The 26,587-nt window shown below is 35.9% G+C and overlaps 1 protein-coding gene across 2 annotated transcripts in view; it reads left to right on the top strand.

Moving 5' to 3' along the window:
- Positions 1 to 26,587, top strand: part of sstn (stepping stone) — a 113,045-nt gene that overhangs the window by 45,093 nt on the left and 41,365 nt on the right. For both annotated transcript variants that reach the window (XM_083117553.1, XM_083117554.1), the window contains 4 exons: positions 15,262 to 15,508; positions 22,030 to 22,315; positions 23,039 to 23,142; positions 25,000 to 25,210. In XM_083117553.1, coding sequence (XP_082973679.1) covers positions 15,262 to 15,508; positions 22,030 to 22,315; positions 23,039 to 23,142; positions 25,000 to 25,210 — 848 coding nt within the window. The remainder of the gene's footprint in view (positions 1 to 15,261; positions 15,509 to 22,029; positions 22,316 to 23,038; positions 23,143 to 24,999; positions 25,211 to 26,587) is intronic.

Raw genomic sequence — 26,587 nt, 5'->3', positions numbered from 1 at the left:
CCATCTTAGGGTAACCCTCAAGTCATGATCATCTTCCATTGCTCTAATCTGAAAGGCAGGGCAGGTCATGCAAGTCATGAAACCTGGCATTTACTCTGGGATAGTAGCTAGTCCCAATGCAAGAGAAGGCAAGGTTCTACTCGTGGCATGACTGAAACAAGTGGAAGCATGTTGAAAACAATCGCCCATGAGTTCCATACTGCTACTAACAGTACTGATGCTTTTCACTAACCACATTCTTTAACACTGTTCTGGTTTGTCAGTATATGTAGCCTACCTGGTTGTGATTTTGCTGTTATTGCTGCTTCACAACCATGTCATTAACAGTCTATTTTGGCAACTACAGAAGGGTTGAAATGTCCCTGAGAGAATCCTTAGTCATGTGTCAACCAATGACCAGTCTACGTTCAAAGTCACCGAGTTCTGATGACAGCTCTATTCTGCAGGTATCATATCTACGAACACCACCTGATGCCCTGCCTTCTTTTATACTAGACTGTGATGACTATTGCTAAGGGGTGCCTGGATAATTTTGATCATTACTTGGTTTAAAAATACTATATTAACTTTATTATTTACAGAAAATATTAAAAAATTCAGATGAATTTAAATAAAAATTAATGATGCTACATTTGTAATATATATAAAGTTACATTCTGTCATAATATGTCAAGTACAGTCTCATGTTGAATCACTTCCTGCTTTCAGAACCACAGATTTTTTTTGTCTCGATTGAATTAAATTCAAATGTCATCCTCTGCTTTTCTCTGTGTTCCTATTTTGAACTGAAAAATATCAACACAATAGTGAGCAGGTCTAAGCTCAAACACTACCTATGACAAGATATCTGTGCCTAACTAAAGATCTGTGTGCTTAACCATGAGTCATGAATACTTGACTTCGATCCCATATCCTGTGATGTATTTGGGGTTGGGTTTTACTGAACATAACCCTCCACAAATGTTCTCAATTTCCCAAAACATGTCGTTTAGAGGATGGATATTCATGCATTCTTAAATTTGTAAAATAGAATATAAATATTTTGACGAGTTCCAATATTGGTGTGAGCATTTACTACCCGAGGTCAGGTTTTCTCTTTGCTTAGCACACTCTGAGCTAGCTCGTAATAAACCTTTTTAATAACGACAACACTCAAGAACACAATCACTGTCCACATAGTACACACTGGACTGTATTTTGCAAACTAACGATGCTGTGGCATCTGGCCAATATAATCCTCTATGGGACTTTGTTGTGTGTTATCCAAATGTGTTTGAGATTGCCCTTTCATCTCAATCAACTTATCACCAGGGCTCGAAAAATCCCGGTCGCCATGGCGACTGAAAATTTCAGCCTGGTTACTATGATGTTTTGCCGTAATATTGACTTTTTTCAAAATTTGTATGTACGAAATTTTGAAGATTCTAAGTTCAAATTGCATTACAGTGTGAGCTAGCAAATGTTTTTTACAACATTGTGCAAAATACATAGAATCACGAACATTTTCTTACTCTTTGCCCTCCCATTAATTTAAATACCACCTTGGCAAAAGTTGGAAGCACGTATCTCCAGCCATAGATCGGCAAAAAAAAATGTTTAAGTGCCCTTTTTTACAAATATAAAAAGATTCTTACAGATCGATATATCCCAACAATATTCCTAATTAATCATTTTAACTGTATTTCTATATTCAACGTCCATTTTCTACCACTTTGGCTAATTGCGACGAAGAGGTTGATTGATGATTAGATGCATAATTGCGATGAAGAGGTTGATTGATGATTAGATGCAATTGATGAAGGGACAATCACAAAGAATACCCATGCCCAGGCCGGGATTCGAACCCGGGACCCCTGACATCATAGCGCATGCTAATCACTCTGCCACGGAAGTCTACATTACTCTCGCAATGACCATTATTAGTACAAGACCCATATGTATCACAGAAGAATGTGCAACTAATGCCTTTAAATCAACTTGTATTCTTATGTGGAAATTTACACAACAAGCCATACACCAAATGAAATATTTAAATTAAGAGTAAAAATATTAATAATAAATATAATTCCAATACTACTCGTATTAGTAATACTATATCTATTTCTAGGCCCATCATTAATTCCATCCAATAATTCTTTTATTTGTTAGATTTTTATGTCTTGTTTCAACCTCCATTGTGGAGTGGTTAGCGCACCGCACCACAATGCCTAGGATTGCAGGTTCGAATCACGGACGTTCTTTGTGAGTGTCCCTTCATCAATTTCGATCATCAATCGTCCTCATCTTCACGATTAGCCGAAGGTGGCAGAAAAGTGAAGTAAAATAAATCAAATCACTATTATTACTCGATTCTCTCACACCAAATGCAACATATTATGCTACGTATTTTTACGTAAACAATTTTACTTTCTACAATGAGATAGGTGCATTAATATTCTGACAGGACTCTCAGATAGAAAGCTGTTTACATTTAAGCAGGTGGGGGGAGTCGGGCAATCACATTTTACTCTTACGTTAATTGATAATTAAGTTTGTTTTAAACATCTTGGGGACCAGTATCGAATTCATACAAATCCAGAGAAGGAGGAAGGGGGCTGCAAGACTTTCTTTGTGCATATTTTAATGTTTTATTTAAGTGTATTCACACGAAATTACACAAATATTTGTAACTAATGACAAGCCAATATTCACTAAACATTTTATCTAAAAGAAAATTGTGTAACACGGACGCTATTGCCATTCAACTTAAAGAACTGGTGGACAGAGCTGGGGGAGGGAGTGCCTCGAAGTGTCTGTTCATCGTATCCCAAAAATATTTATGGCCTGACCTGTCTATGAACTAGGGTCCTTGTGTTGTGCTTTACCGTGTTCTTACCCAAAGTGTGTGAATGCGAAGTTCAGTGCAGATGTAAAATTATTTGTGTTTTGTGTTTGCACTTTAGAACAAACCTTTAGTGGTGTTTGAATACATTATGAAACGCGCAGCAACAAATGAAAAACTGCAGAGCTGGAAGCAGTCTCTGCTTACAACTTTTTTTGCTGTTCCCTCGAAAAAGAAAGATTTGAGTGTGTGTACTTCATCGGAACAATGTGAGGCAGCGGCTGCAATATTGGAGTCAAATAACACTTCTCTTGTGACAGAAGCAGTTTCCAGAGGCCGGAAATTTAAGGAAGAATGGTGCAACGAACTAAAGTGGCTCAAATTTGAACCCAGTGTTGGTGTTGCTAGATGTGAAATATGTGCTTCATTTCCCACCATAGCAGACGGAAATTCCAAAGTTGTAAAAGGGTTTACTGGTCCGTTCAAGCTGGAAACTTTCAAGAAACACGAACAATCATTTCTCCATAAAAGATGCATTGCTGCAAACAGGGCAGTAACTTCACTGGAATCAGCCCCTTTGGCAGCATGTGTGAAGAAGATGGACGAAAAGATGTTTGCACATCTCAAAAGTGTTTTCACTGTAGCCTACTATGTGGCAAAAAATAACAAGCCCTTCTCAGATTTTGAAGGCTTGTTAACATTATCAGACAAACTAGGTGTTGAACTGAAAAGTGAGTACAGAAATGACAAGATGTGTGCCGAATTTGTGTCTCATGTTGCTAGAGTACTTAGAAAAGAATTAATCAGTGAACTGCAAGAACAAAAGTATGTAAGTATAATGTTGGATGCATCGACAGATAAATCCTCTGTTGAGGAAGTGGTACTTTATGTACGCTACATAAAGGACAGTGGGGTGAAGGAAGTGTTTCTATCAGGTGCTCCTCTTGAAAATGTTACTGCTGAGGGTTACTTGCAAACAATTGAAAGTGAATTGAAGAGGTATGGGTTGTCACACTGGCTTAATTCGAACCACCTAATTGGTATTGGAACTGATGGTGCAGCCACTATGATTGGAACAGAAAATGGATTTGTAGAGAAAATTCGGAAAAAGTTGAATCATGTTATTAATATTCACTGTATTGCTCACAGGCTACAATTGAGTGTACTAAGTGCAGTAAGAAATGTAAAATGCAGTAAGAAATGTAAAATGCATTGATGATATAGATGGTGTACTTAAAAGTTTATACAAGTTTTACCAGTGCTCTCCAAAGAGAATGCGTCAGTTACGGGCTGTATCTGATGTACTAGGGAGGCAGATTCTGAAGATGCAGTATCTTCATGCTGTGAGATGGGTTGCCAGCAAAGTTGGTACATTAACTGCTTTGGTAAAAGATTGGAAATGTGTCGTCATTCATCTGGAAGATATTTGTAATTCAGAGAGAAGGCCAGTGGTTCTGCAGTTGCAAAGGGACTTCTGAGAAAACTCAAAGATTTCAGATTTGTTCACATGATACATTTCCTACTGGATTACCTGATCATTATCAAAAATCTTTCTCTTCTGTTCCAAAGACAAGATTTGTTTATAAGCACTGTGCAGTATCACGTAAAACATACAGTAACAGCTCTGGCATCATTAAGAGAAGTTGCAGGTATCTACAAGCAGCAGTTTCTTGACAAGACATCTCTCCAAAGGAACTTTGATGGTGTGCAGCTACAGGGTTTGACAAAAAGCACTAGCTCTTCTATTCAAGCTGACAAGGATGTCTTGGTGCAAGATGGTGCAATATATCTAGAGGAAAGGTTCCTAAAGAGTGAGAGCAGCATTGAAATGTGCACCAGAGTGCTCGATACTTTCACCTGGCCAGTAGGGGAGGACCTTGAGAATTTTGTCATGAAGGAAATAGAAACACTGACTCAGCATTTCAAGAACCAACTTCTGATTCCTAACATGGACTTCGACACAATAAAGCATAATATTTTGAATGAATGGTATGAATTTAAAGTGCTTTCCAAAGGACTGAAGCTAAGTGATCTTTTGAGTAAGGTTGTGTCAAACAATGTTAAATTCCCAATTTTGGGCAAATTGCTTTGTGTGGTATCAGTGCTACCTGTGTCTAGTGTTTGCTGTTAAAGGGGCTTTTCCTTAATGAACTTAATCAAGAACAATTTGAGGTCATCAATTGGGTCAGACAGCCTCAATAATTTGATGTTTATCAACTTGAATGGTCCATCCTTGCAGGATTTTGATTCCACAAAATCAGTAGATGATTGGTATTTTAGTGCCAAAACCACAAGGCATGTGCATGGCCACAAGGGGCACATTGCCGTTGTGTAGAAGGGGGTTCACAATTTTGAGATTGGTGAATCCACTTGATTGCCATGTGATCTGTGACCCTTTGTAAATAGTGAAATTGCAAATGACATGCAGTTGGGATCAATATTTTTATGCTGTGTGCTGTGAATATATCAGTGTAACTCCATGTGTGCCCAACAAAAAAATAGGATAAATTGGAAATATTTCTTCAAGAAACTGGCGCCTGGCTCGGAAGAAAATTTTTCGAGCCCTGCTTATCACCATTCATCCTCATTTTCATGACTAGCCAAAATTTGCAGAAAAGCAAAGTAAAATAAACTAAATCAACACTATCATTGACCAGGTATCACACAAACCACTTCCAGGGATCCTCTTATCTTCTTTCTTTAAGGCACAGCTCCAATCAGTTCTCCTCTCCTTGGGGTAATCTGACAAAGGGCTAACTATTTTCTTGCATGAAGGCAAACAAAAGCTGCTTATATAATTTTTACTGTTAGCAATACTGAAGTGTTACTTTCACACCAGGCCAAATAACTTCCTTTTTGCTTTACTAAGCAACTCAATATCATTATTCACAGACTTACTTCCGTGGAATAACTATTTTTCTTTGGTAGAACTAGCAGACGTCTGCTCCGAGGTAAAAGCCATGCTTAAATGCTTTTCTGTTTTTTATTTTGCTTCTCATTTTTCAAACTACAAACAAACAGCCATCCAAACTGCAACTCTTTTTTATGTCCAGACATTGATTCCATTTTGGTATATTTTCAAGTCCCAGTCATTGTCAAAATCAGTTACACATTCATCATTTTCTGAAGTCCATCTTTAAGGAAATCTTATACTGTTAGATTTATGCATCTCAATTGAAAATATATCAAGACAGAAGATAACCATTACATGTACTGCTCAGCAAAGAAGAGAAAACCCCCGGAAAATATGCGAACTAAAATCCACCCCCACTTGTTTCTGACCCGGTGAACGGCGGCAGACGAGAATCTGGGGGAAATCCTTCTTTTCCTCTGCTCTCAAATGGCACGCTGTTGCCACGTTGCTTCACAGCTGTTCTCTGACAGATGGAATTCTGGCGGACCTGCCGAAAAACGCGACGTTCAGGGTGGCGCGGTCAGTAATTGAAGAAGAATGGATAGCGTTCGTGACGATTCCCGATTTAAATAATTAATAACAATAAAATCTGTTGTCATGGTTGTGATTCTTACTATGTGATAGTAAATATTACCATCTAAGAAACAGATTTTATTTTTAATTTAATTATCAATTATAATTATATCCTTAGAGACAGTGGCGGCGATTGAGAAGACCAGGCCAGAGGCGCTAAATTTGTGGGGGCAAGGTTCGCATAAACAATATTTATGTAAATAAATAACCCGTCAAATATACACACAGCTTACATTTTAAAAATAAAGAATGATTTGAAGAGGTTTTCTCGGACAATCAGCCAGGTGATTTCCGGATAGGCTTTCGAGAGCTAACGTCACTCTCATCTTCAGGGATTGAAGGGAATCCCTGAACATGAGAGTGACGTTAGCTCTCGAAAGCTCGCTTTGTAGCTTGATTGACCGGAAACATGTAACATCCTTTTCTCGCTCTCTATGTATGGTTTTGCCCTTCATTTCGGTACAAACAACAGACGCACTCGAACTCAATACAGGACCGGCGGAAGGGGTGGTCGAACCGTGCCACTGCCCAGTGTGGCAAATTTTCTGGGCGGCAAAAATTGAAGAGAAGAAAAAAATAAGCCTATGGAAAACTTGAAAGTTATAATATTATATTATAACTTGGCAGTTAATATATGCCAACCCACAGTTTTGAAGAAACATATCAGTAGTCTCACTTTAAAACCAAGTGCCACAAATTGGGAAAGCAAATTCGATGCCTTAACTTCGTTGAGATAAAGCGAAATGATTGGACAAAAACACTACGGAATAGGCTCTATATAGTCGATCCTAATCACCAGAGTAATTCAAATGAAAATATTTTACGTGTTTCAAAAATCATAATCGTCTAACGCTCACGTGTTGACTATATTTAAAAATTGAAACTGTTTATAATCATCCAGAATTCAAAAAATATAATTTAATGTAATCGCTGTAAATTTTATTAGTAAAATAAAGTCATTTTTTGAACTACATGCAAAAGTTAATAATAAAATACAATAACTGTGCATTTCAGTATTTTAACTGTTGTGCTGGATATGCAATCGAATAGCATTAATAAATATATAATAATAATACATTTTGAATAAAATTTATTTATTTCATTAGTTTAGTAATTATTTATTGTATAAAATTTATAACAGTTGTAATTATTATTATTATTATTATTTCTACTATTCTACTCTTATTACTGGCCTTTACCCCTTACAAAAATTTCTGACGATGCTCTCTCTAAGCCATATGATATGCGTTTGAATACAAAATGTCGAAAATTATTCATTTTACTGTTGTAAAATTGAAGTATTTCAATTTTTATAATTTATGTAAGGTTTATTTCAACCTGCACAAGTCTTCGCACGAAAGTGTTGGTAGAAGATCAACATTGTCTTGGAAAATGTTAGTATTTTGTCGCTTTATATCTGCATATAAAGGATTCGGGAATTAACCATTTTTTTCCAGATACTTTCGTTTATATCTATCGCTTTCAAATTTCAAGCGATCCAGTCAGTATGCGATCTTTTGTTACAATATATGCTCGAAGATAATCTGTATCCTACTTGTTTACACTGGGAATTTGGTCAAACCGGAAGTTCTTTCTCCGCCATCGATAATCGAATTGCCTGATTGATTATTTTTTGTTTATTCAGGAAGAACCCCCATATCACCATGTCATGAAGGCACATTTAGGGCATGTGGGGTAGGGCCATGCACATTCTCGATCTCTGCCATTTTGGAGGTGATGTGATCAGCACCACTCTCCGGCTGCTTTTACCTCCCAGGGTTGCCCCAGGTACCCATTGATTTGAGGCTGGGTGAACCCCATAGCAGCTTTATGCGAGGACAACACAGGAAAGAATTCAGATCTTAGATCACCCACGTGGGAGATCCGGGAATATTGCATGTAATTCTTTTAAAAATCCAATAGTATTGAATTAGCGTAACAAGTCTCAATATTTATTTTATAGTTTGATGTTTTACTTAGGAATATATTGATTCTCAATTCTGCATAATGACGGGGGGGGGGGGGGTGCAAAATGACTAGCACCAGCCCTGACTCAAAGACCTTTCGTCCATGTAAGTTTGGCAACATTGAAAGGGTGTTAGAAATCGAGCAGTCCTTTCTACCCCCACCTCCCACCTCCCACCTGACCCCACCCTCCAACAAACAAGTTGCCCACCGGACAGCAGCGCCAGAGAGACTTTCTCATCTTTGCTGAGCAGTATTTAGTATCTTGCACAGGCTCCATGATGCCAGGGGTATTGGGTTTGAATTCTGGTCTGGGCATGAGTTTTCTTTGTAATTGTTCCTTCATCATATCATCATTCATTCTCATCTTTGCAATTAGCCGCAAGTGGCAGAAAAGTAAAATAAAATGAAACGAAGCAATCAATCAATCAAAACATCTTGCACAGAAGTTTGTATCAAACTTTAAACTGTATGTCCAAGTTTATGTGATCATAAAAATTGCATTACAACAAACTTTGATACTTTATCTGCATTCACACTTAATTTCCTCCAATAGCTAAGTGGAATGGTTAACACTCTTGCCTTTGGTGCAAGCAGTCCTAGATTCAATTCCTGGTGGAAGCCCCAAAATTTCTGTGCTGATCCAGCATTGTGAGGACACTGACCAACTAACTCTCTAGCCTTCTTAAACCCCAAGGTTCATGGCTGCAGCAACACAGGCCTTCCATCTGTCCCTATCCTGAGCAAGATCTATATACTCCTTTCCATCCCTACCGATTTCCTTTAGGTCCATCTCAACATTATCCCTCCATCTTCGTCTTGGTCTTCCTACAGGGCTCTTACCATCAGGCTTTCCAACAACAATCCTGTAAACTCTTCTTTCCTCTCCCATTCGTGCCACATGATCTGCCCACCTAAGTCTTCTTGATTTAATCATTCTAATAATATCTGGATATGAATACAAATTATGTACTTCTAATTTATGTAACCTTCTCCACTCACCTGTCTCCCCATCCCTTTTAGTCCCAAATATTTTCCTAAGGATCTTATTTTCAAATACTCTCAATTTGTGTTCCTCTTTCAATGTAAGAGACCAAGTTTTGCATCCATATAATACTACAGGCAAAATTACTGTTTTGTATATTTTAACTTTTAGTTTCTTAGATATTAAATGAGAAGACAAAAGTTTATGAAGAGAAAAGTAACATGCATTTCCTGAATTAAGCCTGCTTTTTATTTCCTCTTTAATATCATTTTAATTTGTTAGTATTACTCCTAAGTACTTGAATTTGGAAACTGGTTCAAACAAGTTGTTATCAATAATTAGATTTTGATTATTACCTATCACTTGGTTTTGGCCTGTAAGCATATACGTATTTAGTTTTCTCTGCTAACTTCCAAACCTATCTCTTTAGCTGCTTTGAAAAATATTTTAGCATTATTCTTAATTGTATTTATATCATCCCCAGTAAGTCTACATCATCTGCATATGCTAACAGCTGAGTCCCACCATTTAATTGTAGTCCTTCGTTAGTTTCTTTTACCTTCCTAATAGTGTATTCTAAGGCAAAATTAAAGAGCAATGGAGATAATGCATCTCCTTTATTTAACATGGTGAGAACACTTGGGAAGATATTTGAAAAGAAGATGTCACATACTCTGACCTAGAAAATCAGATAACAGTTGAAATGCTAGTCATTTGTGATGACAAGGCATCACACAATGAAAAGTTGCTTGGCAGGGATTGCTCCTCAAAAAGCTGTCAATTTCAGCATTTGCTTTTGAAATAGAAGGTCGAAACGGAACCCAAATGTACACCCCCATGGAAGTGTCCCAGCAGTTAAATAGTCTATGGGAAAAGTGGTCAAGATCAAGAATTCGATATAATTTGGGGGTACTAATTTTCCTTTATGGCACAGTAATATGGGTGTGTAAGAATAGCAAAAATACATGATTGCCATCCCAAAGTGGTAGCTAATAGAAATGGCGGACAAGCCAAGAAGGATGATGTTGAATTTTGAAAGAAAAAAACAAAAAAAAACTACATCTCTGAAACCAATGGTCCGATTTCAGTGTTCTTTTTTTTTCTTTAATGAAAGCTTAAAATGTGGTCTACATTTAAGGTTATCTTTGGTTTTTCAATACGGGGTCATTCCATGCCATTTCAACGATGTCATGTTCCCCCTCCAACTCCGATGTTGATAAAATTTGGTATATACCCTTCCTTTATGGTTGAAAGAAACTTTTTAAATTTTTTTCACTCTATCTCAAACAGGTTTCATTTTACAGCACTTTCAAATGTCATTGAATCTGTGTTGTCTGTCACTCTTGAGACCCTTGACACAAGATACCCTTTCTTACATTTTATTTCTTTTCTCCTTAACCAATAACCAATGATCTTTGAAATTTTACACAAAGTTCAATGAAATAATGAGAGGATTTCAGAAAAGTACATCAGTACTCAAAAAATTTTGCAAATGCCTATAAATAGACTAATAATAGACTTGTAGCCTAATTTTTGTGGTGGGAAAACTAGGTTACGAAAATTTGAATTTTCATCATGTGGGTTTGATGGAACCAAAAGCTTTTGATGTTGATAATCATTGCAAAGACATGCTCTTTCTCTACAAAAAATAAAATTTTGGGGTTTTTTATTCCTTCTAATGAAAATTTTACATTTTTTGGACATTGCCTAAAATTTCTGGGTCAATCCGTACTAAATGGTTCAGCACTGGTTGCTCGACCATTTTTAAAATTTTTCATTTGTTGAGGTTGTAACCCCTGTACAAGGGTAGTTCAAAACAGGCATTATTTTTCTAAAACTAGACTTCATTTGAACATGGTGGCCATTTTTGTTTCATGACTTGCAACATTTTTGGCCTATGCAGACAGTTGCTATAATTATGATAACTCAGGTAAGAAAAATTATAGAAATCTAGGGTAAAAGACATTCTTTTCAGTACATTTCAGGCTACTTTTTATGTTCTGTATCTTTTTTCACCACATCTAATTCAAATGGCTGAAATTTAGGGTCAAAACTGACTGATATTCAATTTTGAAGGGAAATCAATGTATAGGATATATATTTTTTTAGTAGTTAAGCAATGAAATATCAGAGCTATAATTTTTTTTAGAGGAAACATATACATCCAAAGTTTTAGCAGAAAATATTTGAGCTCTGTTACTGGTTTCTGCATTAAGTTAAAGCTCTTTAAAAATGCTCATTTTTCTCAAAATTTGGGCCCCAAATATATGTCTAGTTGGAAGGGTCTTCCCGATGGCCTAGTGGTTACGTCATCATTTTGTAATCAAGGGGTCCCAGGTTTGATATCCAGTGGAAGCATTTACTGGTTCGGTTCCCACTTTAATAAACTGTAGGCTCAAGTCTTGATTAGCCTTCCATGCTAAAAGTGGACTTAAAACTGAAATCAAACCTACATCTGGTTGGGAACCTAATAAAATTTGATATTTACTGCATAGGTACCTTAAAAAATTTCGATATTGATATTACATGGATAACAAAGTTACAATAGGAGGAAGTTTGACAAAAACAGGCAAATTTACGTTATTAGTTACCATTATAATTATTTACCTTTAATGAACTATCATGCAATTACGATTATTGTACATATTAGAGATAGGACCGATTAATCGGTACTCTATCAGTATCGGCCGATATAGGCATATCAGTGTATCGGTTTATTGGTAAAATTACCGATTATTTTACTGATCTGATATATCAATAAATATCTGATAATTTATTGCAAAATTCTGCCATTTTGTTCTAATTTTTATGGATAATCTCCATGCTCTACTTTCTAAAAAAGTAAATGTCTAAATATGCAATTTCTTTTTCACTGCAGTCACCTTGAAACACATATTTATTAAGGAGGTCAATGAACCTTTCAGGTTCTTCAAGGACCATTTCTAATTTTATATCGGATTGGTAGAATATCGGTATCAGTAAATTTTATATCTGTACTTTATCAGTATTGGCCCATCCCTAGTACATATTAATTAATTGCAACATACGAATGGTATAGTAAGCCCTTTAGTAGCTATTATCAAGGAAAAGGTGTGTAAGGCTGTATGTCAAATATTTTCTGCTGAAACTTTGGATGTATATGTTCATTGCTTAACTACTAAAAAAAATATATCCTATACATTGATTTCCCTTCAAAATTGAATATCAGTCAGTTTTGACCCTAAATTTCAGCCATTTGAATTAGATGTGGTGAAAAAAGATACAGAACATAAAATGTAGCCTGAAATGTACTGAAATTAATGTCTTTTACACCAGATTTCTATAATTGTTCTTACCTGAGTTATCATAATTATCACAACTGTCTGCATAGGCCAAAAATGTTGCAAGTCATGAAACAAAAATGGCCACCATGTTCAAATGAAGTCTAGTTTTAGAAAAATAATGCCTGTTTTGAACTACCCTTGTACAGGGGTTACAACGTCAACAAATGAAAAATTTAAAAAATGGTTGAGCAACCATTTGGTACGGATTGACCCAGAAATTTTAGGCATTGTCCAAGAAATGTAAAATTTTCATTAGAAGGAATAAAAAACCCAAAAATTGTATTTTTTGTAGAGAAAGAGCATGTCCTTGCAATGATTATCAACATCAATAGCTTTTGGTTCCATCATACCCACATGATGAAAATTCAAATTTTCGGAATTCAAACCTAGGTAGCACGATGTGCTAACCACTCTGCCACGGGAGCCAGTGAAAATCAGAATGGAATATTCACTAATAGAAATGTGCTTGAAAAAACATATACTTCAACATGCCTAAATTTGAGTATCATTATGTAGGAAGAAGGTAGCAAACCTGATTGATAAAATTAAGTCTGTACAAAGTTACAGTTATTGCTTTTTTTTTTCTGGGAAGAAAGGTTCCGGACCATGTTGTTTGTTAATGTGTTCATCATAACAACTACTGAAAATTGTCTTATGTTCATAAACGATGATGCATAGAAGCACATACCCACACACAATCATGCATATTCATTTCTCTTGTTTGCTTCACTGGTTGATTGATTGATTTGCTTTAATTTACTCCTCTTTTCTGTCACATTTGGCTAATCGCAAAGATGAGAACGAGTGATGATATGATGAAATTGATGAAGGGACACAAAGAATACCCATGCCCAGGACTTCTGGCATTGTAGGCATTTCTGTTGTTAGAATAAAATGTTATTAGTCCTCACCTATAATAAGGTGCCAGTAGAGAGTACCGTTGCTAACTACCAGATAAAAAAACACTGGTCATAACATACTTTGTACCCTCCCCGTTATTCTAATTCTTAGATACACCAAAGTATGTGCCTCCTCAGGGAATGCAACCCTGAAAACTGATCACAAAGCAACAGCATTGACTATTACACCCTCCAGGAAGAGTAGAATCCAACTGTTGGACAAATATTTTAGAACAGAATATGTTAACAGAAATGTTAAATAGCTTTTGATTCAGTCAACTATTCCCTGTCACAGTTATCTCTGGAGCAAGGGTACGCATAGCATCAAAGGGGAGGAAATAGTGGGCAGAGCGAAGCAGTATACGCTGCTGTGAAGGAAGTGAGGTTAACATTTGGGTGTGTTCAGAAGTGGTCACATCTTACACCCCGGAAGAACATTTGAACATACTCGTACTGTTTATTAGTTATTACAGCCAAAATGTCTGTTTTCAAGAAAGTAAAATCTATACAAACAGAAGACGGACCAGAGAAGTATATTATATTGGGGGATTGGTGCACATGAAGTGCACCCACCAAAAGATTGACATTCTTAGATAGTTTCGTACAGTGTGGTATAATTACGTACTTACTGGATACTCATATTGAAAAACCCAATATAACCTTAAAATTAGACCACATCTTAAGCATTCACTAAAGAAAAAAAGAACACTGAAATCGGGCCATTGGTTTCATGATATAGTAGTTTTTTCAAAAGTAAACACCCACCAACTTGCATTGGCTGCCATTTCTATTAGATACCACTTTTGAGATGGCAATCAAGTTGTTGTTTTTTTGCTATCCTTACACACCTCGTATAACTGTGGTATGAAGGATGATTTTACCAAATTATAGCAATTCTTTGCTGGCCAATAGACTAAACTATTAATGTAATGGGGCCTCATGTGTCACTTCCTCCAAACAGGAACCATGAACCTTATAATTTGACACACACAGGAGACAGGAGATTTACAGTGTAGAAGTTTTAGTAAAAATGCAAGATTGATCAGAACTCAGACCTGAGTCTCTGGCATAACCGGCCCTTGCTCTACCAATGAACTACTGAGCCCACCCTGTTTTAGCCTGATTTTTCACTTTTGCTGTTCTACCTGTGTGGATTTGTCTGCCAGTGCTACTACAATGTGGTCTGTTGCCTTTGAAAAACTGATTACTTCACTGGTGCCTAATTTCTCCCTGTATAGAGCTGTGTATTAACTGTGTATTGCTTATATTGTAATAGTAAGGTAAATCATAATATTTTTTTTATAACAATTGTATACCTCAACTACAGATGTGAGCATAATTTCACCACTTTGTGTTTAGAAATATTAATTTAAAGAGTGTATAAAAAGAAAGATAAAGTGTGTGACTTCTCTTGTGCATTACATATATTAATGTGTTTGCAAGAACTATTGCAGGACCTCAGTTCTTCTGAAATAACATACCTTATAGAACAATTGGGAAGAAGCAAGTTTATAAAAGGTCAAGTGAATTGTGTAACAGAACACAATAAGGCAAATGGTAATGCGCTATTGGTCATATGTAACATTAGAGCTGTAGAAGAGAATTTTTATGTCATCATATTCTTTTAACTATGTGCACAATCATTGTTGTTGTAGTGTATAGTTTTCTTGAGAAGAAAAATATCATATTCTGTAAGAATTACCTAGGGAAAAAAGGTTTTGTATTACAGCATATGTGACAATAATAAAATAAACTTATTTTGATACATTTTTAATTTGCAGGAGGAATCAATAGCAGGTCTAGAACTAGAATATGAAATCCAGAGGCGTATAACTACAGCTGCTTTTCAGCTTTTTAACAATTGCTCAGGAAATAATTCAGTCAAACGGGAAAGGAAGATGCAATACAAAAAGAATCAAGATCGCTTGGAGGAGCTTAAGAAACAGTTAGAGAAAATGCATCAAAATGTGGGCACAAATCTCAAGGGACAGAAACAACGAAAGAAGCCACGCCCACCTTTAGGTGCAGGTATGTCTATTGGTGCTTTGTAATATTCAGAGGCAAATTCTGTTCAATGTTCAAGAAGTGCTAGATGTGAGATGTGGTATGGCTTATAAATTAACAGTGTCTTGTTAATTTATAGGCTCTACATGTCTCTTCCAAATATTGAGCTATACCCATGTTAATTCATTAAATTTTGCTATAAGTATTGAAAAAAATATTGTACGAGAGTTTCTCAACTTCTCCAGGAGTAGGGTTTATCCAACTTGCTGTGAAATACAAAAGAATTCATAATTCGAGAACTATTTGTCCTAGAGAGATGAAATCAGTTTTGTTTTCTTCCTTCAAGACAAGGCTTTTTGCTGAGATAAAATTTATACATTGTGGCTCCCAATAATTAGTGTTAAAGGAAGAAGAAGAAGAAGAAGAAAATCGATAATTTTTTCTTTAAAAAATTAGCACTGAAAGAAATTTCAAAAAAATTGCCCTCTGTACCGCCCTCAATAGACCAAAGTGAATGAAAAATGTAGTATGTAGCAGTGCTACATTCCTACAATCATGCAAAGTTTCGTTGAAATGAGACTGATACCTTTTGGGTACAAAAAAATAATAACATATAAAGTGATAGTGTTGCCTGCTTTGGACAATATCCGGAATTTCGTTTATAGCATCAGCCCTATGAATGCTGGATATACCAAATTTGGAAGGAAGCATAACAAAAGATCACACTATGCCGATATGTAATGCTCGTGCTGCAAATTTGAAAAAAGAAAAATGGAAATTACGACGTTCGGAAATTTTGCATAATTACGGAAAATTTCGAACTTAGTCCCTGCTTCCCCCTTGGACCCTTAATTATTGGATGTTACTTAAAATGTCACTTTGTACTCATTCTTACATTTAGAATTTAATTTTTTTAAAAAAAGATGTACTGGTTGAGCAGTTAAAGCCTTTTTATCTTCCAATTTATACCATAGTAACAAAAGGAAAACACAAACTGCGCTTGCTAATAATAGTAAAAATGGATATATTGTTTTGTAATTCGAGTATGTAATACATTCAGAGGTATAATAATGAACCAAAACAAAACCAAAAAATAAACAACTGAAATATAGTGTATAGTTTTCAAGAAATTGGATGTTAATTGCTGCCATGCGCTACCACTTGGTCTAGGCAAATGTCGACAATCTGGCCTTCGCCCCCTCCCCCCTTGAATCCTTAATTGTCGGACATTGCTTAAAATGTTGCTTTTTACTCATTCTTGCTTGTAGAATTTAAATTTTTCAAATAGATGCAGTAGTTTAGAGCCATTTTTATAAGTCCATCCCATAATAATATGGAGTTAACAAATTGAAAATAAGGACTTTTCAAACTTCACTTGGGGCCTCCCCCATGGCGCAGTGGTATGTCATTGCCTTGTAATCAAGGGGTCCCAGGTTCGATACCCGGTGGAGGCACAAGTGGTTCGGATCCCACTTTAAACTGTAGGTCCAGTCCTGATTAGCCTTACTGTGCATAAAGTGGACTTAAAACACCAACTCAAACTTCACTTGTTAATTATAGTATCAATGGATATAAATAATAATAAGAATAATAATAATCTGTGGCACAACAGCCCATTGAGAGCCCGGGCCTACCTACTGACTGCCAGCCTCACTCCCACCTCATTCTACTCACTCACTCACTCGCCCAAGGTGGGAGATCATCCAACCAGTTATGGGGTGATGTGTGGTCAGAATGATGAAGTCCCAGTCATTGTTGTAGGTTTCCATGACCAGGTTATGCTACTCATTCATAGCTCCCCAATTTCCTCATGATGGTGGGTGGCCACCGAACCCATACACAGGCCGAAATCTAAAGAGAAAAGTTGTTATGCTTCCCCCAGGAGACTCAAACCTGTGCATGTCCCGTAGCTGGAGCCCAAAGCATGATGCTCTAGACCACATGGCCATGGTGTGGGACAACAATAGATATATTGTTATGTAATTCGAGTATGGCATACCTTCATATGTATACTAGAGATAAAAAAAGACAGAACTGAAATGTCGTGTGTAGTTTTCAAGAAATGGCACATTAATTGCAGTCGCATGCTGCTGGTTGAAATATTGACCATCTGCCTTCCAACAAATACATGTGAGGGTCGATATATCGACCATCCATAGGCTAAAGGTTAAAGAGGTGTATTATATTGAGGAAAGAAACAATTATTAATTTTAAGATCTGCCATTGCTTTATTATATGCAGCATAAAAATAAATGACATGTTTACTGATCCATAACTTTGCTTTCCAAATGTACCAAGTCAAAAAATGTTGCAACTAAAAGGAATTCATACCAGCTCAGAATTGTCTCAGGATAAGTAATAAACATCCAGCAGTGCACACACCTGTAAAGGTTACAACCTGACATTGCATAGCAGTTATGGATGTGGAAAATGAACACATCCTAAAATTATATATTTTACATATGACATAATGAAGTTTGCATTACATATTACAAAGAATGGATAATTACATGTAAAACTAGCGCAGTCCATTGCAGGAACATGATAACTTCAAATTCAAGTAATGTTTTCAAGAAAGAAGCCTTGTTTGTCCTGTCCCCCCCCCCCCTGGAAAATATCTGCAGATGCCTGTGTTGCTCGGAATGGTTTGTTGTCATTAATAAAAATCATCATCTAAGTAATACTAAGATTACATTGGAAGAGGGAAAGGTGCTGGTGTGGTAGGTGTGTAGGAGCCACAATGTAGAACTGTACACTATGGTGAATTTTATATAGGGAAACATATTTTTCAAATTCTTGGGTCTCGCCAAACAATTGATTTAGTTTAGATGTACTAGAACTGGGAGATATCTATTTCCATTGTGCAGACTGTTTGTAACATTTTTCTGAAAGCAAATGCAATTCTTCAGACACAGTACAATAGGTAGGGTAATTGTGTTTCTTCTCACACTTAACAACACTGCTTTTCCTGCTTCTGATTTTATCCCAATTAATGACTCCAAAATGGGAGTTGAACAATCAAAACTAGTTTCATCTTCCATTTTATTGTGCTCTTTGAGTGCTTTTTGTCAACTGCGAGAAGAATGACATTTCTTGCATGTGGCATTAGAACAGTTGAACTTCAAGATTCTTGGGCAGTATGAAATGTAATATTTAGGGTATTGCTCAATATATGTTTAGTATTTTTAGAGGAACATAATTTATTATATGAATAATAAAACAGTGTTTTTTCATTTCTGTACTTGGAGAGTACCAACTGTAAGTTGGTTGATTTAAGGAATTGCATAATTGATGTAAATTAAAAATTGAATATATATTCTTTGTTTTAATGCAAACTGCAGTTGGAAAGGCTTGGAGCATTAGAATGGTAAGTATCAAAATTACAATGATAGCTTACCTTCTCATTTAGAAAGAAAGCATGAATTGTTTGATAAAATGCATTGTTATTAGAATCTATTTTTTATTATTCCTTCAGTGTATAGATTGTAAAGTTGGAATTAACACCTCTTCAACATTTCTTGTTTATAGTATTTCTACCCCCACTGGAAATTTGAAGCCATATTGCATGTAAATTTACATTTCGGCAGTGTCATATTTGTATGGACTTGAATGCTTGTACTTAATCTGTAATTTATTTTGCTCTATTTTGTACAAAGTTTTTGCTAATTTTATTTTATTTGATTTGATATTCACAAACAAGAAAGAAATTAACCAAATTATGCAAGCAAGTCCACAAATGCATAGTATGCAGATTAATGGACTGTTTAGTAGTGTAAGGGGTGACAATTTTTTACTTGCCCAAATGTCAGCCTCCCTTCCATGTACACCCAGGACTGCATTTCTTTCATCCTTTTCATCTTATCACCATGCATCCTCATCATCTTAATTAGCCAAAAATGGCAGAAAAGTGAAGTAAAATAAAGCAAAGCAATCAATGAATGTGGTGAACAGCTTGGCTTACATGCTCAATTTTCGATATCATTTTTGAGCACAGTTCACCATTTTTATAAATAAGTATGTTTGAGGGGTACGATATTTTACTTTTCATGTCTATCCATAATTATCTATCAGTGTGATATAAGAACTGTGAAATTAACTGATGTGGTAGAATCTGTAGAAGTAACAGGTATAATGCCTACATTGCCAATGTGGTAATAATAGAGTGAAGAGGAAAGAATACAGGAATACAGAGGAGTTTACAGGATTCTTGTTGGGAAACCTGATGGTAAGAGACCTGTAGGAAGGCCAAGACGAAGATGGAGGGACAACGTTGAGATGGATTTAAAGGAAATCGGTAGGGATGGAAAAGAGTATATAGATCTTGCTCAAGATAGGGACAGATGGAAGGCCTGTGTTGCTGCAGCCATGAACCTTGGGGTTTAAGAAGGCTAGAGAGTTAGTTAGTTATAATGTTCCAACAGATGTGAGGGAAATTATAAGAAAATGGTGCCAGATAATTGTGAGGTACCTGTCAAATCACCTGTCAGGTGAGATGTCATTTACCTGACAGGAGATGCTATATGCAGAAATACCTGGGGAAGAATGTCATAGATAAGGAATGGAACTTTCAGACATTCTTGTGTCTTCCTGTTTGAACATTATTTTAGTTTTGTTTCAAGTCTGAGGAACACCCTGATAGAGGGTTGAAATATAACGTTGTTAAGGTGTTTTTTTTTGTTTTTATTTTTACTGCCTTTGTTTCATGTTATCATAGACATGCTAAGATTTGAATTGATTGATTTATTATAGTTGTAACTTTTGCAACTATTGAAACTATATTTTATATTGGTTGAAATGTGTGTAAAAATTAAGGATAATTATTTACATGCTGGTGGTAGTGTACTCTGTTTAACAGAGACCAGTGGTTATCCCTCATTTTCTGATAAGGTAGCACTGCAAAGTAGAAAGAAGCAGGGCTGAGCTGACAGGTCAGTCAGATGCTAATCACACTCATGGCACATTGTGTTGTTCATGGATGTGATAGTGCTTCATCCCATTAGAATGTGGATCAACACAACCATGTTTATTTTATGTGGAGTAGGATGATCATGTGACTTGAGACTGGACAAACACAGATGTCTAGTTCCTGACTTTAATATTTTGTTTTGTGATTGTACTCAAAGATCCATAATTTGTCACCTGTAGTCAAGCTGTTCAAGAAATTTCTGTCACTTTGTACCTAGGTATATGTTCCAGGAGATCATGTCCTTCCGGTTGTCTTTTTGTTTGATGGTGAGGTGTTTGGAACCATATTCGTGCACACTTTCCTCACACCAAATTCCTGTGTTTAAATCTGATAGACCATGGTATGGTTCAAATTCCAACTCCGTACCTATCATTCTTACTGTCTGTCTGTGGTCACACCACACAAGAGCTCTCACTTTTTCCATATTGCCTTCAGTTTTCAAAGTTGAATGTCTTCCATCATGATATTCATCTTTACTGAATTCATGGCTCTCCAAAAAAATGTCTTGTGCCAGTTGAACACTTGTGACCTTGACAAAGCATGCTCCCCGTAGGCCTGTTTCATTGGTTCAAACATTTATGTGGCATCTTCACCAAGCTTGACACAAAACTTTATCCCACATTGTTGCTCGAAATTGCACTAAAATAGTCTGTTGCTGCTCGTGACTTGCAACTTGTACTAACAGTCGATGAGATGTTTATCTAGCCTTTTCCCGACTGGTGAGCCCACAGCATTGCCAGATGATGCATGGTTGCCAGTCTCATTATTTTCTTCACAGACCTTGTATTTCTCTGCGCATTTGGAATAGTTTGGTTGCACTCATGTAGAATAAAGCATTGGAAAAGCAATTATCTTTACTTTTTGGACACCAGTGTATATTGGTGTCAGTATATAAAAAGGTATGTTACAACCATAATACAAACAAAAGAGCATCAAAATGTGATGCTCCATACTAAATATACGCTACTTTTGAATAGGTTACTGCTGACTTTTCCATGCTCGCTGACTGGGAATACCAGGAATTTTGCAAGAATTAAAGACATTGAGAATTTATTGTGAATTTTGTTGTAGAACATGAGAAATTACCTCATTCTAAGCAGCTGAAATAAAATGTTAATTAACTTTATGTTGCTAGTTCATTATAGTTGCTTTGGTTTGCACAATTAGTAGCAAAATATTGTCCACACTTTTTCCCTACTAAATGAAAACAGCCTCTTCCATATTCTGTTTTGAGATAGTCTTTTTCTAGTCAAAGCTGAACTGATAAAGGCCCAAAATGCTGCCTAAGTAATATGATAATATTAAATCTCGGTGCTTAGGGTCTGACAGAGATCAGACTTCAAAAGCATTTTTGCAAGAATTGTTTATGGTATATATATATTTTAGACTTGCAAGTTGGGAAATTTTTATTAGAAAATTAGAATTATATTTGAATTTTGTCTTTGAGATCTTGAAAACAAGCAGCTTTTTTTTGTATGTATCATCAATTCTATATTCGTTCACATACAATTAATGTAAAGCAGTAGAAATGTGATATGAAACCTACATTTTTGACTGAAATTTGAAATTCTCCTTGCAGAAGTCCCTGCTGATGAGTCTGGCCATGATGCAGAACGGGATCCCATTTTGCAAGATGAGGGTATAAGTCTGTCACCAATCTCACAGATACCTGTATCTGTGTACCAGCAACATGAATCATCAAGGCAGTATTGGGAAACATATAATCACTATGCCCAGCTGTTGGAGAATAAAGTAGTTGCATCTCAGGAACCAGTGAACCATAAAATACACCAATATAATAGCTTTACTATGCCATTGAAACAACACAGTCATAGCCACCAGATACCTTATTCGCAAATCCAAAGGTTAGTATATGGTAATATCAGACATTAACTTATCTATTAACTACAGTGGAACGTTTATTTTATGTTCTTAGTTTTACATTTTCCCACATTATACTACATTCAGCCTTGATGGTCCCAACATAGCAAAATATTGTAAAATGTTCCTCGATTTTAGATTTTTCTGCATTTTAAGTTTTTTCAGCTTCGTCCCCTGAAAAACATAACTGTATCTACTTTATGTCTTTCACTAATTGCATTTTGTATGGGTACATGCACAGATAGATAGCTTCTAGTGTCACTGTCAGGATGTTCTAGCTCATGGTAATGGCATTGAATAGATGTTGCAGCTTGTTGAATACTTGGCTCAACATTATTTCTCTTTTTCAGGGTTCACATAGAATGTGGTTTCCCAACTTGTGGCAAGTCCACTACAGAACCCTGTTGTTGGAAACATTGAATTACATGAATAATTTTTGATTTAGAGGGTGGATTCCTCACTCAAAAATGACACATGTGTACTCTTTGTGTGTGCCCAACAGGCCACAGAGTTTCAAAATAAAACTCTAAAATTTTGTTTTAGTGAGTTGTGCTAAATTTCTCCATTTTTATCTGAAAAAAAAAATGTTTATGAAAATGGTTTTGAGTTTTTTTTAAATAGTAGCATGACTTTTAGGCCACCCTCTATGTGGTTGAAATAATTTTTTGAAGTGTTGTTAACATTGATGTGTTTTTTATTATTTCTAGATATGGAAGTACTGGATATTTTCCATTCTATCAACATCCGCAATACATAGGCTATGCACTGCATTTTCATGAAGAAAATGAAAGGCTCAATAGAGTAGAGAGTGGTAAGTACATTTTAGTTCTAAAATTATTAATGATGTTTATTATTCTGTTATTATTATTATTATGCTTATTGAGTTTGATGGTTGCAGCTGCAGTAGAATTTGCTGAATGTATGCGTTGCTCTGTTGTTTTGATGCACCAAAAAATATAAACCAGTACTTACAGTATGCAGCTTATTTGATCATTCTAGTTTTTTTTAACTTTTAACCACTGTTATTTTTTAAAAGAGATTTACCTATGTTTCGGAGGCTGAATCTGCCTCCGTCTTCAGAGTAGCGTGTAGTCTGTTAGATCATATAAATGGTTTATAAATGGTTGCCTTGGAGGATTATTCTTGGTGGCCTAGGCTCCACTGTGTCTGTCGGTCACAAGGACCTCTATATACATAAAGTTACGGGAGGATTATCAGTGGCCCACGCTCCACTTCATCAGATGACCACATCAAGGTCACAATCCAGACTTTGTGTGGCACCGTTAGGTTTCCACCTTAATCCCCGGGGACTGGACCACCCCGGATTGCATGTTGACGTAAAGCGGGGGGTTGGTGTGCAATGTATATGAATAGTCTATAGAGACTATGGGTGAGATCTACATAAAAGAGATTTACGTAGGTAAGTCTCTTTTAAAAAATAACAGTGGTTAAATGTCCAAAAACTAGAATGACTAAATCAGCACTGATTGATCACAAAGAAACTTATTTGATGTTCAATCATCATTGTTTAAGAAAAAAATACTGTTGTCGTTCTTTCCAAAGCATTTACATGTTTGGTAATCATACATTTAAAAAACTTTGATTTTATAAGCACAATTAGAAAATCCTGTTGAGTGGCAAAGTTTTTTTAACACCTGGCCATCTGCCATGCAAGATATGCATTAAGAAATAGAAATATGAATTTTTGCAACTTCATGTCAAACAAGATCTAAATTCTAAGTAAAGTGAAACCGTAATTTTACATTTCTGGATTTTACTTTTTCCAGCATTATACATTTAATCTGCATAGTTCCTATGGAGCAAAATGTAAAAATTTTCCTTGATCACATATTTCCTGCATTTTGTATTGTTTCATCTTGCTCCTCTGAAAAATGCAAAGTCGAGATTTTTTTGGTGTATGCTGGTTTGTTTACTTAACATTATCTGAAGTCCATAAAAGAGCTTTAACATCAGTATATTTTTTGTACATGTATTTTTTCTTTCAAATCTCTCTAAATGTGGGGTTTCTACCACCATCACTGTGGGAACATATTTATTCAGAAAGGAATTTTAAGAAAATATGATGTTACACCAAAAATTCCTTCCAGTTTTTTGTTTCATTCTAAATCAGCATCTGTCGAATAGCGTTCCTGTACCAGATTTTATTATTTTAACGTTTTCAAGTACAGAAAAGAAAATTCAACCATGAAAATATTTTGAGTCTGACTGAAGTTTTGGCTACTCAAATTTTTATTGTTTCTGAAAACCTGGAATAATAGGGTACTTTGGTTGCAACTTTTCTGTAGCTATTCTGTTACAGTGCTGGATTGTCTTAGTTTTCCTTATCAAGATTGCTGTAGATTTGAAGTATAATTTTTCTACTAAATTTAACTTTACATGAGAATATTCATTATAAATACGTCATTTTCTAAATTCAGTACAACTGTATTTCTTTAGTCCTGAAAGTTATAAAAACTATTTCATGTGAAATGTGTCTTCTTAATAGAGGGTAGAATTGTGAAAATGAATACCATGAACTGATTGAAAGTAAATGACTGCTTATATTTCATATGGAAGCAAGGAAATGAAAAAAAAAAGCTTGATTGTAGTGAGCTTATTTTGTTAAGGGTATTTTTTTGTTATTAGAAATGTTCACACTCTTTTGTAGGGCAAGTAATAGCACCTTATTGGAGCAAGTATGACCTGGGTGGAACTGACTGTTTGCCTACACAAGCTACTCAAGGGCCATACAATCATGTCCAAGGTCATCCTTCTGAAGTGTTCCATTCTGTAGATGAACTTGATGGTGAAACTGAACCAGATCTTCCTTCAAGACACTCAAGTCTGGAAGGAAGATCATCTAGGTGGAATAGAGATAGGTAAGTCCAATGAATAAATTGTTGCCTTTCATGCTTTGAAACCATTGAAGTGTACACCCCCACATCATCAGCAAGTGAGGTGCTCATGGCCTTATGTCGGCACTGTAGACTGTCTGTGAATCAAGTGCGCAAGTTTCCGTAACTAGTTTAAAGAGTGATTTATTTAATTACCAATTTATAAAAAAAGGTGCTGAACCTATCCACCTTCATTGCCGACGCATTTTTGACACCTTTTGATGAAGTTACCCATATCTCGCTGCAGTTCCCATTGATTAATGTTGGTAATTTCTTAGCTGATGTTACGTTTCAGTTCTTCCAGGGTGGGTGGATTTGACTTGTATACAGCATTTTTTAATCTACCTCAAGAGATAAAAATTGTGTGGAACTTCTACATCCAGAAATCTTGTTTCAAATTGCCTTTGAACTTCATGTGCTGATTGAGTTAACACACTTGAATCATAAATAAATACACACTGTGCAGTAGAAAACATTTGCTAAGCTAACTTTGTGGTTGAATACGCTAGAAAAAGCACAATGCATAACTAGCACCATATCACTTCAACACTTCACTTCACGGTCACCAGACTAATAAACAGGTGACACAATACAAGACAAGGATCCTTATCACTTCAGAGTCTTTTGTTTACTTTCAGGATCTTCATAAAAAACAGTTTCTAATCTCCCTTGCCAGCGTACATTAGTGGGTGTCTTAATAAAAATTTATAAAAAAATGTGTGCACATCAAAGGCGACTAGTTTGAACATGACTGTAGAAAACTTCTTACGTCATGTTCCGGCAACATATTTGTTAAAACACTAAAATAACACACAAACAGCATGATAAAAAACACTTCGGAGTTCTTCCAAGCTTTCGACTCCTTCACGGAGTCATCTTCAGGGCTGGTCGAGGAAAGACAGAGTATACACGGTTGTCGTTACATGTGAGTCATTCCATGCGAAATCAACACAGCCTTTGACCTGACCATCTCCGATTTTCATGAAATTTGGGGAGTTGTTGAAACTATGCATGGAACTTAGTAACTATGAAAATTTTTAGTTTCGTGCGTCTTGTAATTGTTAAATTATTCAAGGTCAAAGTTTGCAGAAATTGCCTTTTTTGAGCCCGCTTAGCTATACTAAATCTGCTGTAACTCCGACCCTATTTTGCCTAGGAAGCTCAAACAAAGCTTATTGTACAGGGAATTGAACAAGCTTTCCAGTGATATATAATAAGCCTACCTTTGGATTAAAACATAATTTTGTCACGTGACCTTGACCTTTGACCTTGAATATCTCAAAACATGTCATCACCAAAAATCGTGAAAAAAATATATTTGGTCCCTCATTCCATACTATAAAACATATCAAAAAATCATTC

The sequence above is a fragment of the Lepisma saccharinum genome, chromosome 2 (assembly GCF_977018435.1).
Source record: "Lepisma saccharinum chromosome 2, izLepSacc3.1, whole genome shotgun sequence".
In the NCBI taxonomy this organism is placed as follows: domain Eukaryota; kingdom Metazoa; phylum Arthropoda; class Insecta; order Zygentoma; family Lepismatidae; genus Lepisma; species Lepisma saccharinum.
Note: the sequence above shows the minus strand (reverse complement) of the source record. Positions and strands in the feature narration are given on the sequence as shown.